Source organism: Manis pentadactyla, chromosome 11 (genome assembly GCF_030020395.1).
Source record: "Manis pentadactyla isolate mManPen7 chromosome 11, mManPen7.hap1, whole genome shotgun sequence".
NCBI lineage: Eukaryota > Metazoa > Chordata > Mammalia > Pholidota > Manidae > Manis > Manis pentadactyla.
Window position 1 is genome coordinate 27,518,564 of NC_080029.1, and position 19,683 is coordinate 27,538,246.

The following is a 19,683-nucleotide window of genomic DNA, read 5'->3' on the forward strand; positions in this document are numbered from 1 at the left end:
GTAAGCAGGGGAGGTGGACAAGCAGAAGGGCAGGGACAGCACTGCATGTTAAGTGCTCTGACAAGGGAAGGCCTGCATGTGCTGGGAGCACCTGAAAGGCACACCTGGTGTGGGTGGCAGGGGCCACCATCACTGTGACCACGCAGCTCGCTAGCTGCCCAAAGCTCACCCTGATCCTGGGTGGGTGCTGAGTTCTTGTCCCAAGCCGACGTCTCTCCCTCGCACACGGCCATCTAAATTTTGTTTTTCTTTGCCCCCAAAGAAAAGTAAGCTGATTTTTCTGGATTGGATGCTCCACTTAGTTTTACAGAAGCTGGGAATGAGCCCCCTAGAGATGGCTTCTGTGACTAGAAAAATACTGAAAAACACTGAGACACTCAAACTTTGCTGTGCAACTGGATGAAAGTATAGATATTTCTAACATGTTTGTTGGTACTTGCAAGAATCTATTTCAACCATAAAATAAATGGAGAGCTATCTTTTTGTACACCACTAAAAAAGGGGTGTGCCAGAAGACATATACTGCCAGGAGTAAATGACTTCCTGAATAAAAACAAGCTCCACCAATCAACTCTGTACATGTAGCCACTGATGCTAGACAAGGAATCTGGGAAAGGGAATGGAGATGGAGAATGCTGTGTATGAGATCTCCTCACCGCAGTGAACCTAGGCTGGTGATTGCCACAAAGAAGTTGAAGTCCGAAGAAAATTGCTACAAGAAGTCATAAAGACGTTAACTTTATAAAACAAGACCTTTAAAATATAATGGTGCCTTTATGAAACTTCGTGTTGGAATAGTATCTAGGAAAACCCCTGTATCTCTTGGGAATTGCTGGCTATATTTTGCCAAAGGAATTGCCAAACTTAAAGATAACTTCTTTTTTTTTTTAACAAAAAGAGGGGTGTTCCACATTTGCTGCCTTTCTCTGTGATGACAGGTGGCTGTCAATAAAATGCTACCTGCTAGAGCTTTACAAGAAAAAAGAAAAAAACCTTTAAAAAAAAATGCTTCAAAGCAATACTTTGGATGTTGACAAACTAGCCTGTCCCTCCAAAGTAATGGAGATGTTTTCCCTGTTTTTATTTAATGTGAATGGTTTTTTTAAGCACACTTTTTGTTTTCTCTTTAAAGTAAAGGAGAAAGTTGTGAAATCAAGGTAGGATATGAGTCAACACCAAAATATTGAGACTTATTTCCTTGTTGGTCAATCTGGATTCAGGCATCTGCCCAGTTTTGTCTGCTGTGAACTTCAAGCAGGGCTGCTTGCTTCTCAAGTGCCCTCATGCTCCAAGGAGAGCCTTTTGAAAGTGCACGTTTGAAAATGGTTCCATCGTTATGTGATCTGTTGCTGTAAACCATCTCCATTTGCACACTTAAAAAAATTGAAAACTGGAAATTGAACAGCTAACAGACCTCAGGGAAGATGGAAATTCATTAGCCAGTTTCAACCACAGCATCACACAGTTGGTGAATGTGAAAGAAAAATGAATACCATGGTTTTAGGAGTGCCTCAGCAGTGAGCTTCTTCCGTCTTGATCTAAGATGCCTTGTCAGCTATGACAGCTTTACAGCCAAGTATCAAAATGAACTGAACTTAGAAATAGACTGTGAGTTATTGTATCCAGCTTTTAAAAATGAATAAAACAGCTACAGTTGTGTAAGATGTAACCCTTAGGAGAAACTGGGTGATGGACACCCCAGGACCTCTCTGTACTATTTGTTGCAACTTTCTGCAAATCTATAATTACTTCAAAAACAAGTAAAAAAAAGAAGCCTTGTTCATTCATACGTTCTATTGTATAACATTAATATAAAATATACTGTATATAATACTATAATTATATACAAGATATGCAATCACTGAGTATCAGTTTTTGTAAGAGTGATGTGGGCCGGGAGCAGCCAGCTGAGAGCCAGGGAAGGGATTTCTGCCACAGGGGCACCCAGCTGTTCAGGGTGATGGCTTGCGGGCTGGGGCCTCACCGCTGGACGTCCAGACTGCTCCCCTCTTTGTCTAGACTGCTCCCCTCTTCCCGGCATGGGTGGCAGAGGAGCCCAAGAGGCCTCCAGTGAAACCTGTCTGCATGTTCCCTCCTCAGCCTCCCCCATGCTTGAAAATGGCCAGCTGGAGTGTCCCCAGGGGTACAAGAGACTGAACCTCACTCACTGCCAAGGTAAGATGCCCTGGGCCAGGGCTGGGCTTGGGAGGGGAAATGTGGAGGCTGCTGGTCCTGGGGGTATGAGGAAGCTGGGGGGTAGTGACAGAGCAAGCCAAGAAGGGGCCTGGGAGCTGAGCCCACCCCATCCTCCCCATCCCCACCCATCCCCACCCCACCTGGGTTGGGCGCCCCTCTAGTGCTGCACGGTGCCCTGTCTAAAGGTGCCTCCCAGCCCCGGCACATCCACTCACCTCCTGAGCCGATCTCCCTGGAGAAGGGGGACCTTTGACTCAAGTTGATGGGGACTCTGTGGACTTTCCCCAGTAAAGCACCTTGAGCTATTTAGACTTCTCCCAACAGCCAGGATGGGGACGGGGAGAGCACAGATGTCAGGGGGCACAAGACTCAGCCCCTGGTCTTGCTAGCCTGGCGGGCTGGCTCTGTAAGGCCAGCTGAGGCCTGGGGTGCTCTGTACTAGGTTGCCCCCAGAGGGGCCTCACCGTCTCAGCACAGAGGGGTGGGAGGTGGGGCCCAGCTGTGGCTTTGTCACTACCGGGGATTCCAGTGTGGGCGGGGAGTGGGAACAGGATGACTGAGGGGTCTAGAGGCCCCCACTGAGGGGGCACCTGCTGCCGCTGAGCAGCCTAGGCTCAGAGCAGGGGGCCCCTGCTGTCTGCTGGCCTGGCACTGGATGTGATGTGAGCAGGGCCTTCTAGCCAATGAGAGGCTCGTGGGGCTGGCAGAGGTCAGTGGGGAGCTGAGGCAGCTTCCCCTTGGAGAGCTTTGAGAACTGGAGAAATCGCTGTCTGTGTGACTTGCTTTGGGTGAAGCAGGGTTAGAGGCAAGGGACTGACCCAGACAGCCTCCCAGGTACACTCCCCCTGGATGCTTCTTCAGGGCAGAGGAGTCCGAGGCAGCCCCGGGGTGGCTGGGCTGTCTGCCAGTGGGGATCTGTGGCCTGTGGGCAAGGTCCCTGGGCAGGCCTCTGCCCCAGCCCAGCCCAGAGTCAGACTCCCTTGGCAGCACTGGTGGGCCTGGTGGTCAGTGGGTGTGGAGACAAGTGTGCAGCTTTGCCCTTAGAGAGTGCAATAGGGCCCACATATCCACTCTGTCCCCAGGGGCCTCTCCTGGCACGCTTCCCAGTCTGGGGGGTCAAAGTTATTCCATGGACTTCACATGAGCTCTCTGCCCTCCCTCCACTGAGCCCCAGGGTACAGGAGGCCCCAGCCCTGGAGCCTGCCCAGCCCAAACCTGCTGCCACAGTCTCTGTGTCTGGGAAGGAACCTGCTCACCTCAGTACCCTCCTGCACCGATCCTCCCTCTCCCTCCATCTGTTTCCCCTGCTTCCACAGGGTAACTTTGGGTGTGGCCATGAACTGCATCCATCATGCTAGGTGCTAGTACCTGGTGATGGCTGAGGCACAGCCACTGCCCCAGGTGAAGACAGATGCTTAAACAATTACACGCAGTGAGAGGGGTGCTCTCGAGGGAAAGAAGCACTGGATGCTATGGGCCCTCCCCAGACTGGGAGGATAGAAGTCTTCAGATCGTACCTGGCCTCGACTTAAAGAATGAGTAGAGTTGGCCAAAGGGGGTGCAGGCACTGCAGGCTGAGGGAACAGCATGAGCGAAGGAAGAGTTTGGGCTGGTTGGAGTACAGCCTGGGTACCCACAGGAGGTAATACTGCATCCCAGAGTCTCACCAGAGCCACCTGCTCACCCACAGACTTTGGGGAAATATGGTGGAGGGTTCAGGGGCTCCCTCCAGGAGGCAATGCAGGCCCCAGAGACAAGTCAGATTTACATTTAGATGTATCTCTCTGGCTGCAGTCTGGAGGCAAATGGGTCAGTTCCCCTTCCTACATCTCAGGAGCGTTTCCCCAGACACCTCCCTCCCACAGGGTGCCCTGCCACGGAGAAGCTGGGTCATCTTTCAGCCTCTTCAGTCTTGTGCTCAGTGCCAGTTTCCCCAAAGCTGTGGGTGAGCAGGTGGCTCTGATGACCCTGGGTGGCCACGTGGAATCCCCCAGCCCTGGAGGTGGGGGTGCCCTTACGAATCTTTCTTGCTCACTCTCTCTGCTGCCATCACCACCAACAAAGGCCCCATCACCAGGGGGTGGGGAGCCCCCAGCTTCTTGGAGCTTAGAGTATGCTGCAGGGAGTTTCCCCTCGGCTGGAAGAAGTTTCCGGTATGAAATGTTCTTGAGATCACAAAGGAAGCTAATGGAGCTGCCTTATTTGAAGAGCAGCATGAACATCCACTGGTGCTGGGGGAGGTGTGCAGCCTGCCAGAGGCCTCCTGGCCCCCCGGGGTGTGCCCTCCTAACCCTCTGCCCACCAGCACCTGCCCCCAGCCTCCTGCTTCCTCTTCCTTGCTGGGGTCCCTCCGTCCTGCCGCTCACTGCAGATATGTGCCCCAGAGCTTGGGTCCTGCAGAGATGCTTCAGGGTCTTCCAAGGAAGGCTGAATAGGAGGGACTGGGCAGCCCCTTCTCCACCCTCTAACCCAAGCTGTCCCCTTATCTGCTTCCCCTGTTTGCATCCCAGCATGTCACTTACTAGCTGAATGACTGGGGGCAAGTTACTCCTGGAACCTCAGGTTCCTCACCCTTAAAAGGAGGGCATGTGATTAATAAAAATGTGAGAATCGAATGAGGTTTTATATGTAAACCACCTGGCGTGGTACCTGGCACATAACAGCCACTCAATAAACATCAGCTCTTAATATTATGATCATTATTATCAGTTACTGGACTGATTTGCAATTTTTATCTCATTTTATCCTCCTAAAGAGACTATCTGGTAGTATTACTATCCCCATTTTACAAATGAGGAAACTGAGGTACACAGAGGGATCACACTTAAGAAATGGAGCTCTCTTATTGTTGTCTTTTTATTTGAAGAAAGTTTTTGAAGGTCTCTGCCCCAGCTACCCCCTCCATCAGGCCTCAGAGGGGCGGGCACTTGGTCATTTCCTCCAACCTGACAGATATCAACGAGTGCTTGACCCTGGGCCTGTGCAAGGACTCGGATTGCGTGAACACCAGGGGCAGTTACCTGTGCACCTGCCGGCCAGGCCTCATGCTGGATCCGTCCAGGAGCCGCTGTGTGTGTGAGTGCTGCCAGGGACTGGGAGTGGGGGTGCTGGGAGGCAGGATGGGGCCCCCCAGGTCCACGGGCCAGGCCCCGAGCACAAATCTCCCCCATGCCCCATCCCAGGGCCATATCTGCTACTCAATCTGAAACTGGGTCCAACATACAAAAACCGATCTCCACCCTGCCGGCTGGAATGGAGGCAGTTACAACTTTTGGCTTTAGGCATTTCTTTTGGGGCTTTGCAGTTTGAAGTTTTTCACTTCTGTTTTCTCTTAAATCATTTCTGTTGCCTCGTTTACTTTGTGGGGATGTGTGTTGCTTCTGCTCTAATGTCTGACTGAGCTGTGGCTGCGTCTTCCAAGCCCTGAGCTTAGCAGCCTGGCTGCTTAGCTGCAGACCTTTCTTAAAGGCCCTGCCCAGAGCAGGAATCACACTGCTGCCTGGCCCCGGGGCCATCCCGTAAGCCTGGATCCCCTATGGTTCTGAGTGTTTGTCTGTGACCATGACCACTCATGTGTCACTAGTCACATCAGCATTGTGCCTGTGCATGTGCACACATGGTATGCAGACAGCCGTTTCCAGTGACCTCCGTGGTTCCCAGCTGTGGGAGGCCCAGACTGCAACCCCCTCCAGGGCGGAGCCGCCACCAAGACCCAGAGAGGGCTTTCCTTGGGCAGGGGGTCCTGGCCAGACCTGAGTAACACCGGCACCCAACTGGCCCCCGCTAAGTGGCAGCCAGGGAGTACTACCATCCCAGCGCAGCAGAGTGCCCTCCGGGGGTGAACTGCCAGGTACTGGGGTTGGGGAGGCCCCAGATGAACATGACTCATGGGTCTCCCAGAGGGAGCATCCCACGTAGAGGGAGAGGAGATGGGCCCAGTGAGTGTCTCCAGGGAGAGGGGCAGTGGGAGCCTTCTGAGGGGACACTCCGAGAGTGAGGGGACCCGGAGTGGGGAGAACACGTCAGGCCACTCTGAGGAAGACTTCATGGGGACAGAAACATGTAGTCACGGCCTTGAGGAGAATATAGCACTTCCTTCTTCCCTACCACACCCCACTTTGGCTTCCTTCATCAGGCAGGCATTTAACATCTGAGGCGACTTTTATTTCTTAGTGCCAGAAAGAGGCCCTTAATACAGGGAGGCAGGGATGGCCTTTGGGTATTCTTTATTTTTTCTCCCTCCCTAATGTTACCACCTCCGGCCTCCTCCAATGATTCGCCTACTTTTAGGTGGGTGCGGGCAGGCATAAAGCTTCTCTTTCCTTCATTTCTGGGCTTTGCCCCGCTCCCTGCCACCTGACCAGGGCCAGTAGGCAGTCTGCATGGCCCCCTCTGTGCTGCGGCAGCCTCTTGAAATTCCTAGCTGGGTGACCTCCACCCTGCGGCTCAGAGACCAAGCCGTTCCCTATGGCATCCCAAGGGCCATGTCTGCTGAAGGCAGAGATTGTACCTGGAGACCCAGGCTCGTGGACTGACTGGTGATGGGCCTGTGTATAGCACATGGCCTTAGACATCACTGCAAAGGAGGTGTGGTAGTCAGGAGTCTTTGGGTTACAAGTGACAGAAACCCAAAACCCAACTCAAACCACTATAAGGAAAAATAATTAACTGGTTCATACAACTAGGGAGTCCAGGGGCACGGGCGCCTCGGGCTTGGTTGGATCCTGGCACCTACAGTGTCTTAGGATGTCTCTTGCTCTGTTTCCTCTGTGTTGATTCCCTAGTTGCTTCAAAGGTAGCTGCCAGATACTCCAGGCCTACACCTCCCAGCCTTGCAAACTCAATTAAAAAATAGGAAAATAAAAGCACCTCTTTTCTAATAACCCAGGAAAAGTCCCAAAGCTGATAATTATCACTGGGCCCACTTGGCCAAGTGTGCACCCCTGACGCAATCACTGTGACCAGGCTATGGACTACATCCTTCAGCTAGGAAGTGGGGTCAGCCGCCATTCCACGTGGGGGCAAGGGTGGGTCCATGGGAAAACCAGGGCACTGTTAGCAGAATATGGGGACAAAGATGCCAGGCATGTGGGGTGTCTACTATGCATGGAATTCTTATCATCATCCTTAGTTCACACATGAAGGAGGTGGAGCCCAGGCTGGCTGTGTGGCTCATTGTGGAGCAGGGATTTGAACTTGGTCTGCTGGATCCTGGGTCCTGACCGTGACTTCCTCAGCTTTGAGTGTCATCCTCTTCACCCTTCCCCTCATGCCCTCATCTGGCCCTCTAGGGATTCGGTGTCTTCCAATGCAGGATGGCCTCCTCACCTCCCATTGAGATAATGTACAAGAGAATAGTCTGTAATATTTACTATCAAAGAAAAAGAAAGGGGACAGTGGTGGTGGTATTGTTATTATCTAAGCTCAGCAGAGCCCACACTCACTGAGAGCCACAGCATGTGGATCCATGGATCTAGCTGCCCATCCATCAGTCCAGTGAGCACTTACTGAGTATCTGGCTGCACCAGACACCATGCAGAATGCCGGAGTCACCAAGACGACCAGGACAGTGTGGCTGCCCCACAGCTCCCCATCAGGCCCTTGGTCCTCACCTTGCCTCATTCCCTTAGGAGCCTGTGGCCCTCAGAGCACACTGCTCGCCACTGGAGCCCAGGCCCATGTTGGGCTTTTGTAAACACTTGTCACCTCAGCACCTGGAAACAAGCAAATACATCCCATTTCCTGCTCTCAGGTTCTCCACGTGAGGGTGAGAGTCAAGGGTCCCCTCAAACAGGGAACATGGGGAGGTGCTGTTCCCCCTAACGTGCTTATGAGCATTTTCAGGGCCCAGACCTGCAGACTGAGACACAGGCCAGGCCAGCCTGAACGCATGAGGCCGGCACTCCTCTGCTTCCTGCCCTCCTGCCCACGCTTTCCCCTCTGCTGGCCACCTGCCCATCCCCACCCACCGTGTCTGTTGCAGCGGACAAGGCTGTCTCCATGCGGCAGGGACTGTGCTACCGGTCACTGGGGCCTGGCACCTGCACCCTGCCTTTGGCCCAGAGGATCACCAAGCAGATATGCTGCTGCAGCCGAGTGGGCAAAGCGTGGGGCAGCAAGTGTGAGAAATGCCCTCTGCCTGGCACAGGTAACCTTCTGACTTCATATCAGCTCTGGCCACCAAGGGGCGTCCTCCAAGCTAGTGGCCATTTCCCTCACCTGGACCTAACCTCAAGCTAGATGGCCCTTAGTCCCTACCTGCTGAACTCCTTACCCCAACCTGGGGTCCCTCCCCTCTTGCCGCCACAATCGTCTTTTCCCCCAGAGGGAGGGAAGGGAGGGCCCGGGGTTCCTGCAGGAACAGCATCTCTCAGCCTGTCCTCTGACCCTGCAGAGGCCTTCAGGGAGATCTGCCCCGCTGGCCACGGCTACACCTACTCAAGCTCAGACATCCGCCTGTCCGTGAGGAAAGCCGAGGAGGAGGAACTGGCCAGGCCCCTGAGGGAGCACAGGCAGCAGGGGCCAGAGGAGAGACAGCCACTCCGGGCAGCCACCGACACCTGGCTGGAGGCTGGGACCATCCCTGACAAGGGTACCTGGGCTGCGGGAGATGCCTGCGGGCTTGCCCTGCCCCTTGGGTTCTGGCACCTCAAAGAGCCACTGGGTGTTTATCCTGGATCCATGGCTTCCCATAAGAAAGGGAGTTTGGAGCGGCAGCACCCAGGCCTGGGAACCTGCTCTCTTGGCCTGGCATGATGGCAAGACCTCATCTCCTTCATCCCCCATTTGGGGCCAGGAGGTGCCCACATCCCAGGGAGGTGCTGGTGGAGGTCTGCAGCAGTCCCCACCCCAGCCCATCAGGCCTTCCCATGTCCTGCCCCTGGCCATGCAGCTTCTGGGGCTGGAGCTGGCCTGAAGAGCAAGGCCTGAAGAGCTGGCAGGAAGATCCTGGAGTGTCTGGGTGGCTCTAAGAGGCTCTAAGGTCTCACCCTGGCCTTAGAGTCAGAGCACTAATTCCAGGTCCACTGCCTTGGGCACAGAGCTAGAAAAAGACTGGGCTTAAGGCACCCACACTGTGTCCTGGGAAACCACCAAAGGCATGCCTGGGTTACTGGTAGCATGACGTGCAGGAGACAAAGGACATATTAGGGCCAGGAGAACTAAGGGATGGCCAAGATGGCTCCAGAAATCTAGAACAGACAGACCAAGAAGTCAGACAGAGCCCCAGTTGTCAAGGGAACTGGACACTGGCCATGCCAGGAGCAGCTCCTCTCCTAGAATGTTCCCTGCGCCAGAGGGTGACAGCTAGGACCATGGGGTAGGCTGGCCCAGGAGGGGTGAGATCCTGTCCCTAAACGTGCCTTAAAGGAAAGCAGGAGGCTTCTTCTCACTAAGTGAGCCACCTCATGGGCCCTCCAGACCTGGGATTCTGGGCTCTGTGGTGACTCGTCCCAGCAGGTGGCAGGGGCAGAGGCAGGTGAGAAGAATCTGAGCTATCCCCACTGCTGACCTGCTGGGGACAAGGTCAGGAGGTCACAGACTGAACCAGCCCTGGCCGTGGGTGGTGGAGAGGAGGCAGCCAGACTCTTCCCCCTGAGCTCATGTTCTCACCTTTCCCTCCCAGGTGACTCTCAGGCTGGCCAGGTGAGTGAGGAGTCCTCCCACCAGGGAGCTGGGTGAGCATGGCAGACAGTGGGGCCTGGCAGCCACTGAGGCTGCAGGGCAGTGCCCAGTGAGGGAGGGTTAAATGTAGGTCCTAACTTGGAGAGATGCTAACATGAGCAGGTGGATCCAAAGACCCAGTCCTTCCCTAAAGGAAGCAGTAACAGCCCCTGTTTATGCAGCAGCTTCAGTGCAAGCACTCTCTTGGATGGGGTGCTCTGGCCTCCCCTCAGCAAGGAAGGAGGAACATGTCCTGTTAGTCCTGGCTGCCATCAAGCATGCAGATGAGGTCCAGAACTGGTTCCAGATTAATTCCATATTTGGCACTTTCTGAGCCTGATTTGCTCAAACCTCAAGGTCTCTCTCTCCTCTAAGTGGCTCACGGGTAAATAGAGGCAGAACTGTGAATAGCCTCAAACTACTTCACTGATAAAGGGGGTTTCACTCCCTTCCCTAGTGCCCAGGATTCCCCTGTGAAGAACTGAGTGTCCTTCTAGAAAAAAATCGCAGAGGAGTGAATCTGCTTCTTCCTCACCAGTGTGCCACCCCTACCCTGCTGCCTGCCCCTCTGACCTGCATGCCTGCCTCTCCCCAAACACTGTGTCTCCAGTGAGCTGCTTCTCTCCCTGGAGAACATGTGTTGTCCTCCCAGACTAGCATACTATTTCTGTGTCCTCATAGCCCCAGCTGTGCTCCTGACCTCTGTCATCCTCTGCTATTCTTCCCTGGTTCCCACTGCTTATCTACCTCTCTGTGTGCTGCGATGAGTCAGGCTACAAGGTGTGGCCTGGGGGCCCAGCTTTATCACACTGGCCCTGTGACCCTAGGTAGGCTAGTCTACATCTGGAGCTTCTGTTGCTTTATCCAAGATCCAAGCATTGATATGATACTTGCTGGTATGGCACTGAGCTGGCATCTTACATACATTAGCCCATTTAACAATTATAACCTACTGTCACAGGATAGTTGAGAAGATTGGTTAAGACAGTAGATATAAAGTGCCTGGAAGAATGCCCTGCATGTAGTAAGAACTCATCAGATACCTGGAATGAAAGAAAAAATGAATGAGCAAGTTGGATGAGAAGACTGGAGGCAGGGCTGAGTGTATCGGAATGAAGCATGTCATGGGCATGACAAGGGGCCAAGAGTGACCTTCTGTTTCTATGCAGGTCAGAACCGGTGTTACCCAAGTTCCTGCCTGGGCCCCAGGTGAGTCCCTCTTCCTCTTGGCTCCCAGAAAACAGAGGGGGGAGGGAAGGAGAGATTCTCATCTGGGAGTGGAGTAAGTACACGTGAGCTGATGCACGGGGCTCAAATCAGATGAGGTCACGGATGACCAATGTTGGAGCGCTTTTTGCAGGGGCTCTCCACACCTCAGGTGCTGCAAGATCAGTGAAAGACACCTGATACTTGGCAAATATTTCCCTAGCCGCAGCCGTCTTTCTGCATTTCATGGTGCTTCTCAGTGTACGAATGAGACCGAAGAGGAAGCACTGGCTGAAGCTGGGGCTGGCCAGCTGGCCGGAGCCCTTCCCCCCATGGCCTGTCTTCCCTGTCTGCAGAGCCCACCTTGCTGGTCACTGGGGTTGGGGACAGGGCACTACTCAGAAGTCAGAAAGCTGAGCTTCAGCTTCCTCCACTATAAAATGGACACTGGTGCCAGCGCTGCTGCCTTTGAAGGCAGATCAGGTTGATGTGCATGGCGGGGCTCTGTAAGCTGTAAAGTGCATTGCAAACAAAAGAATGCTGAAGCAGGAGTCAGGAGACGCGCTCTGGCTCTGTTTCCAACCGGCTAGCTGGCCTTGACAAGTGGCCATTTCTGTGAGCCTCAGTCTCCTCCCCTGTGAAATGGGTGAGACTGGATGTGCTCTAAGACCCACTAGAGCTCTCAGATGCTAACTCTGATTGGAGCCAGGTTATGTTTCAAGGGCCTAGGAGGCAGAAGGGGTGACCTGCTCTAGGCTCCACCCTTGGTTCCTGGAACGGCAGGGAGGAGGGAAGGGCCACTGCTGGTGTCCCTGGAGGAAACCATGTCCAGAATGGGAAGGCGGGCAGCCATGGGGCTGTGGCTCACCTGCTCCCCTCTCCCACCTGCAGGAGATGCTGTAGGAAGACCAACGCTGCCACTGCCTGGACAGGGGACCCCAGAGACCCGGGAAGAAGAGCAAGAGACGACTCCCACCGAAGTGCCAGTGGCCCTGGGCCCCTCAGGTACTTGCAGCCAGCCCCGTGAGGCATGGCTAGCCAGAGCTGACTCCAGGGCCTCTCCAACCAGCTGAACAGTGGCTCCTCCTCACGGAGAACACAGGGTGCTCACAGGAGTCCTGTCTGGAGCACTAGTCAGGCCAGGAAGGAGAAGGAGGAGGGGCTTACTCAGAGGCCATCTAGGAGAATCCAGGGGCCCCTCTTGAGGGAGCAGAGCACGTGGGGCCTCTGGGAGCCTGACTGCTCCAGGCTGTTGACCCTGGGTCAGCTGAGGGCCCTGGCAGCAGGCAGCCTCTGGCCCCCAGGGAGAGCTGACTTTCGGGAAGGAAAATGGTTCTAGTTCTCAAGGTTGTTTAACTGCCTGGCAGCCTGTGTTCCCGCCTCTTCAGCCAACTACAGTGGTGAGGGGGGCAGTGCAGGGGGGTCCCTGGAAAACCCACCTTGCTCGGGGATGTGCCCTCCTTAAAGGCTCATTGTCTGGGGACTTGGTTCAAGAGAGGCCAGGCCAATGTGGCCACTGCTGCTGCCTGTGCACGTATGTGCTCACATGTGCTTGTGTGTGTGCACACATGTGTTCCCTCATGTGCCCATGTCAAGGGCTTGCTGATCTGTTGACCTTTCAGACTGAGGGCACCTTGGGGGAGAGGGGTATTTCCAGATTTCCTCTGACAAAGGAGAGACCCTGCAGCCTGGTGGAACAGTCCAGAGAGTGTGGGGCTGGGGTGGGGTCCCAGGCCTTCCTGGGCATCGCACTGCGCTCTCCCAGGACCTCTCTCCTCTGGGTCCAGAGGGTGTCCTCGTACCCCATCTTGCCTTGCTTGGAAGGCAGGATGAGCTGGGTTAAGGGTCTTAGCTGAGGATTCTGAGTTTCTCACAAGAAAAATGGACCTGGAGGCAGGGATGAGGATGGAGGAGGAGCCCAGGTCAGCCTCAGCAGCAGCTCTCAGTTTTGTGGGGAGACAGAATCCCCCCAACCACCACCCACAGCCTTTTTCCTGATCCCCTTCCTCGCCTGCTGTTCTCTAAACTCAGCCCTCTGAGAGGACATTTACAGCCTGGCTGGTGGTCCCTACAGGCTCCCAGGCTGACACCAATTCAGAGCCAGGCCAGGGGCAGGGTAGCCTCCCAAATAGGCCTGTGTGCACATCCAGTTCGGTCCAATTTAGCAAATGCTGTGAAGCCCCGCTGTGCACCAACCCATCCCCTCGGGCCTCCAGGGCTCCATCAGTGCCACAGGGCAGGGGCAGGAGCGTGCAGCTAAGACCTCAAGACAGTCACAGGGTATTTCATCAGTCATCTGTTCACTCAGCGTGTTCTAAGTACCAGGTACTTTTCTAGTGTTAAGGACACAGTTCAAAAAAGCTAGTTCCTGCCCTCTCTGCCACCTCTACATACCTGAGTCCTGGTGAGTCTCCAAACTGTTTCCAAATCCAGCATCTGATGCCTCATTTTTTTACCACATTATCACCACCCAAGGCAGTCCTTGTTTAAATTATTTCAACAGGTGTCTAAGGGCCCCTGTGCCTCCCCTCGCAGTGCATCCACCTCCCTGCTGCCTTTCTGAACAAGACAACATGACAAGATGAGGGTCTTCCTGAGACAGCTTGTCACACCCATCTTGCATGACTGCCTTGCTTGTAGGCCTGTCTCAGTGTGGACTTCCAGGCTCTGTCCACTTGGCTCCAGCCCACCTCACCATTCTTCCTCCAGCTGCTTTTCTACCCTACTCACCAGATCTGTGTGCCTGTCTGTCTGTCTGTCTGTCTGGGGGTAATCTGGGCAGCAGTTGCAGGGAAGGGACACACTGGGCATGAGAACTGTGCCTATACTCAGGGTGAGGTCAAGCTTGGGCCTCAGCAGGGGCGACCCTGTGCTGGGACATGGGATACGGGGAACTGGAATCCACTGTCAGAGGGACAGACTGCTGCGAGCTCCATCCTGGTAGGGCCTGGCCCTGGGAGGAGGTGCTGTGGGGGTCTGAGGCAAGGCCACGGCCGTGCTGTACATGGATGTGAGAGGGCCCAGCTAAGGGGCATGAGGCCTCTGTGGGTCCTCTGAGGCCCTGTGCCCTGCCTACCACCTTGCTCATCCACCTCCACCCTTCCCACCATAACTGCCGTGGTCTAGCTCCCACAGGCCTTGACAGATGTGCCGCTGGGTCCACCAACATCTGTGGCCCTGGAACCTGCGTGAATCTCCCAGATGGATACAGATGCCTCTGCGGCCCTGGCTACCAGCTGCACCCCAGCCAGGCCTACTGCACAGGTATTCACTTCAGGTGTCCTGGGCTCACTCAGATGGGAGCAGGGCTGGGGGCAGAGTCAAGAGTCCAGGCATCAGAAGCTCTAAGCACAGCTGCGTGGTTGATGGATTGAGGAGGAGTATAGCCCCTGTGGATAAAGCTAACTTTAACCTTGGGGAGATCAGTCTCTGGGATCACCATCCAGTGAGTCTCTAGGACTCCAGGAGATGGGAAGCTACCCCAGGGACTCCCAACCAGTGCCTGGAGCCCTCAGCTCTGAGATCAGCACCCCCTCCCACTGGCCATCTTGCTGCCTGCAGAGTGGAGCATGGCCTGACCTAGCTGTAAATGTCTCCACCAGGGCCATCCCTGGGGGAGTCCTGATTCCTCCTCCCCCTGGCCCACGATAGTTTTACACACAGGACACACATCCAGTGTGCCCTGAAGGAGAAAGGAAGTAATCATGGGGCCACTGGAGAGGGGGACATGGGACAGGAAGGAGGTGCTGGGCTGCCATCCCCGGCCCTTGTGCTTGAGTGGGCTCAGTGGGCCAACCTTGTGGCTCCCAGCCTTAGAGATATTTTATCTCCCTGGCTGCCTCTGCAGCCTCATCCCCTCCTTGCCCCAAGGCATCATGCCCTGTCCAGTCCTTAGCAGGGGCAGATTGCTGGCAGGTGCTCAAAGAAAGGCCTGCCTGACCTCCCTCCCCACGTCCCCCTACTCAGATGACAATGAGTGTCTGAGGGACCCCTGCAAGGGAAAAGGGCGTTGTGTCAACCGCGTGGGCTCCTACTCCTGCTTCTGCTACCCTGGTTACACACTGGCCACCTCGGGAGCCACACAGGAATGCCAAGGTAAGCCAGGCACTCCCTTGCCCCTGGGGTGGGCCAGGACGTCACAGGTAGTGTTGGGGCGGAAGAGGATCCAGGCAGTCACAGCACTCAGCCACTGCACTGCAGTGTGGGGAGCACAGGGGCTGTGGGACAGAGAACAGGGCTCTGACCTGGACCTGGAAGGGAACTGATCTTATGCTGAGGCTGGAAAGAGGTATGAACCAGAAAGGCAGCGACATGCATGAAGGCTCCAAGGACCTGTGCTGGAGCCAAGTGTGAGGGGGTCAGGGAACACGGCTAGAGATAAGGAGGAGAAGTCGGGTTCCCAAGTCCTGAGTGACCAGGAGCTGCTTTCATTTTGGGTAAGGAGGGCGACCATGAGAACACTGACTGGGACTCCTGCAGGTGGGGAGCAGGCACACCTTTGCAAGAGGAACATGTGTCCTCAGCAGTTTGGGGACACCTGCAAGACTTTGAGCTGCCCTGGGAAGGCCTGGCCTACTGCCTGGGGACCCTGGGAAAAGATGCTTCCCCCTGGGTAAAGACCCTTTAATTGTCAGCATTTAGGCTGTGATACAAAACACTCTGCATACATTTTTATGAATGAGCTCACAGAGAATATGATGCAGCACTTTCCAGGCAGTGCCTGAAGATCCATAACCCAGTTGGAATCCTTCACTCGGAGAAAGGCGCTGCTGCTCTTGGGGCTCACGCTGCTGGTTCTGGCAGGGGCAGCCCCACAGTCACTCACAGGCCCCTCCCAGAGGCCAGGGAGGCTGTGTGTCCTCCCGGTGCCCAGGTCTCCCTCGGCTCTTCTGTCTGTGGAGACCAGAGCCATCCAGGTCCTCTCACCTGATGACGGGGGTAAAGAGTCAAACCACCTAATCTAATCAAAGAGTGGGGGACCCATGAATGGAGTAAGGCATGCGTGGGATCTGGAAGAGGAAGCAGCTTGTTCTGTATGGAGGATTGTAGGAAGGTTTCCCATGGGAGTGTTTGCAATGGGGCAGAATAATACTAGCTACAATTTAATGAGCACTCATATGCTGGCACTTTATTAATGTCCCAAGCACTTTATTATGTGAAGCTCATCATCCCAGCCCTGTGCAGTAGAAATCCTTATCCCCACTTTATAGTTTAGCAAACTGAGGCTCAGAGAGGTGAATTGAAACACCCAGGGACCTCACACCTAGTTATGGCAGAGCTGGAAACAGAATCAAAGTCATTCTGGCCCCAGAGCATAGTTTGCTTCCAACAACACACTCCCTTACATGCACAGTGGAGGAAGGAGAGGGCAGAGGGTCTTTATTCCAGGGCAAGGGAACCGTCTCTGCAGAGCGCAGACCAGTGAATGGGCCCGGCATGCTCTGGGAATGATGATCCGCCCCGTGTGACTGGAGTGTGGGATACGCGGAGGAAGTGGCTGGAGCTGAGGCCAGTTTGCACAGTGCCTTGAGTGCCAGGCGGGAGAGTCTGGGTGCCGTCCCACAGGCAGTGGGCAGCCAGCAGAGGTTTGTGAGCACAAGGTGGCCGTGCAGTCAGCTGGCTTTCAGGGAAGTGACTCAGCAGAAGGGCTCAGAGCAGCCTGGAGTTAGGAGGGCAGTTACAGGCTGGGGTGAGGGGCTTCTCGCAGTCTCACAGCCTTGGCTGGTGGTGTGGGCCAGAGACGCTGCTCTCTCAGGCACAGCCCTGGTGCTGCTGGCCTGGGACAAGCAGGGGATGCTGCAGGGAATGACTTGCCTGGAGCTGATCCAGACGGGGTTTGTCTGTGTGCCAGCCTGGTGTCTGGAAGGTCTTTGCCAGCCCCGAAAGCAGAGGGAATAGGAGGGAAGCTCAAGGTCAGCTGTCAGTCCTCCCTCAGTCGGGCTTGGCTGCCACTTGGTGAGGTCGTACCCAGAATAACATCTACTTTCTAAATTCTGCCTGTCTCATAAAACAGTATCTCATTGTCTTAATACTGTTTTTATTCATGAACTAATTACTATAAACCATATATAATTTCTAGAATTAAAATTAAAGTATAAATAATTGATAATATACATTATTTGAATATTGATGATTTAAAATACCATTGACTTTGCTAATAAGCACAAGCATCTCTGTGTACATTCACTGAAGAGTTTCTTTCTGTGGAAATGGCTTGTTCCTATCTTTTGCTCAGTTTTCCAATAGTGGTTGCTAGCTTTTCTTGTTGCTCTTTAAGAGTTCCTTATGTGTTCCAAATATTTGCTGGTTTAAATATTGTAACTCTCCCATTTTGTCCTCTGTCCATTAATCATATTCACATCCTTCTTTTAACAGAAATCCTTAATTCTGATATATTGAAATTCACCTTTTTGCTTTATTTTTATGCTTTTGGGGCTTTATTTAACAAGTCCTTCCCAAAACTTGCAAAGATATTCTCTTACATTTTCTTCCATTAAAGTTATAGCTTTGCCTTTCATGGCATGTTTGAATCCATCTAGAGTCCATCTTTGTAGGGGTGTTAAGATCTGGGTTTTTCCATTTCCATTTCCATATTGTCTACAGAGCAAGTCAGTTTTCCCAGCCTCATCTATCAGATAGTCATCCTGGTATCTGTTTGTGGATTCTTTATCAAGTTCCCACACATAGCTCTGCCTCTGAGTCCCCTTTTCTCTTCCATTGCAATTAGAACTTCTCAGAGTGAGGACCATTTATTTCAGAATTCCCTGGAGAGTTTTTAAAATGCAGATTCCTGGGCCTGCCCTATACTGCTGGGGTGAGAGCTCCAGGTTTAGGCCTGGGACTGTGCATTTTATACCTTCTGCCGATGACTGCCATGCATTAAAGTGTTGTAAAGTACTGCTCAGCTGAAACAGTGTACATGGACAGATGGTTATTAACCCACTCATGCAACTAGCATTTTGGGGGGTTCTCTGCTGGGTACTGGGGACACTCGGATAATAAGGCACATTCTCAGCAGTTGGGGCGAACAGGCAAATGAAGAAACAGTTAGTTAAGGGCTGGGTCCTAAGGGTACCCTGGTGAGGGGCATATGGGTTGGAGGGGAGAGGTCAGCCTTACCTGAGAGATGAGCAGAGACTGCCAAGCTGGGGCTTAGGAAGCCACTCCAGATAAGGGAACAGCACATGCAGAGGCTCAGAAGCAGGTCCTGTATGGCTGAGGCTAAGAGGTGTGTAGGAGGCAAGAAGGGAGGTGAAAGAAGTAGGCAGGGACCAGACCATGAAGATTTACAAGCTAGACTGAGGAGCTTAGACTTTATAGGGTGGATTTAATGCAGATAATAATAGCTAATGTTTCTTCAGTGTGTCCCTTGTGCTAGGCAGGCACTGTGCTAAGCCCTTCACCTGGATTATCTCATTTAATCTGCAGGAGGACTCTGCGAAGTGCTTGAACCAGTGCTGGGGGGCACGGGGCAAACATGGGTGCTCCATTAATTTGTGGGGGCAGGGAATGGGGAGTGGCCAGAGTGACCTAGAGTTGAACAGTCAAGCCAGCCCTTGAAATGGGAGTAGGACTCTGCTGGCCATTGAGGTGAAGGAAGACACTCCAAGCAGAGACACTGATGTGAATGAACAAAGGCTTAGAAGCTGGACTGGTGGGGATCAGTGAATACAGCAAGGCTGGGCAGGTGGCAGAGGCCCCGTCAGCCAGGCTGAAGCAGCAGGGATCCCTGGTAGGTGCTTAAGCAGGGGAGTGGCATGACCACGGGGGTGCTTTTGAGCAATCCTCGGATTGCTTTGGGACAATAGAATAAGCCAGCAGATAGACCCACAGTTGCCTCTCATGCTCTCTCTTGCTGGTTGCTTAATCCCTAACCTTTAAGAAGGCCCTTAAAACTCTAGAAGCAGACCTCTGGGGTGTCTTTGGGTCAGGAGGGACCTCTTCAGATCATGCCATATAGACTGCCACCTAACCTCAAGAACAGCCCTTACATCAAGGTGAGGAGATAGCTGGGAGGCTCCCTAAAGGCCCCAAAATAGCCTTCCCTAGGAGAGAGGAACTCAGGATTTGCAGAGGCCTGAGCTAGATCCATCTCAGACCCGGCGTGGGAGCCCCCTGCCAATCATGGCTGCAGCAAGGATTCCTTCCCTGCCTGAGCCTCAGCATGGGCGTCCTTGTCCTCAGCTTCTGAAAGGATGTTCCAAGATCCCCGGCAGGGCTGGCCCCAGCTCAGGAGTTTTGTGTGTGTTTGCAGACATTGACGAGTGTGAGCAGCCAGAGGTGTGCAGCAAGGGGAGGTGCACCAACACAGAGGGTTCGTACCACTGCGAGTGTGACCAGGGCTATGTCATGGTCAGGAAGGGCCACTGCCAAGGTAAGGAATGGGGTAAGGGAGCGCAGCCTGCTGCCCCACCATCTGCTGGTCCCTCTCCATGTGCCAGCCGGCCACCAACTCCCCTTCCAGCTTGTTCCCAGCTAAGCCCCTTGCTGCTGAGCCCACTCCCAAGGACAGAGGCCTGGCTGGCAATCCTTGAGCTTTTCATCCCTCCAGTGATATCTGCCTCCTGAAGCAGGGAAGCCCAAGCAACTTTAAGTATGTGAGACCCTGGGAACATGCCT

General features: G+C 53.9%; 1 protein-coding gene across 5 annotated transcripts in view; it reads left to right on the forward strand.

Moving 5' to 3' along the window:
* Nucleotides 1-19,683, forward strand: part of LTBP2 (latent transforming growth factor beta binding protein 2) — a 92,876-nt gene that overhangs the window by 57,031 nt on the left and 16,162 nt on the right. For 4 of the 5 annotated variants that reach the window (XM_057488326.1, XM_036913193.2, XM_036913191.2 and 1 more), the window contains 10 exons: nt 2,101-2,175; nt 5,149-5,271; nt 8,180-8,344; nt 8,591-8,788; nt 9,821-9,840; nt 11,028-11,067; nt 11,956-12,069; nt 14,191-14,328; nt 15,031-15,159; nt 19,319-19,438. In XM_057488326.1, the coding sequence (XP_057344309.1) occupies nt 2,101-2,175; nt 5,149-5,271; nt 8,180-8,344; nt 8,591-8,788; nt 9,821-9,840; nt 11,028-11,067; nt 11,956-12,069; nt 14,191-14,328; nt 15,031-15,159; nt 19,319-19,438 (1,122 nt within the window). The remainder of the gene's footprint in view (nt 1-2,100; nt 2,176-5,148; nt 5,272-8,179; nt 8,345-8,590; nt 8,789-9,820; nt 9,841-11,027; nt 11,068-11,955; nt 12,070-14,190; nt 14,329-15,030; nt 15,160-19,318; nt 19,439-19,683) is intronic. The other variant, XM_036913194.2, reaches the window with a different exon arrangement.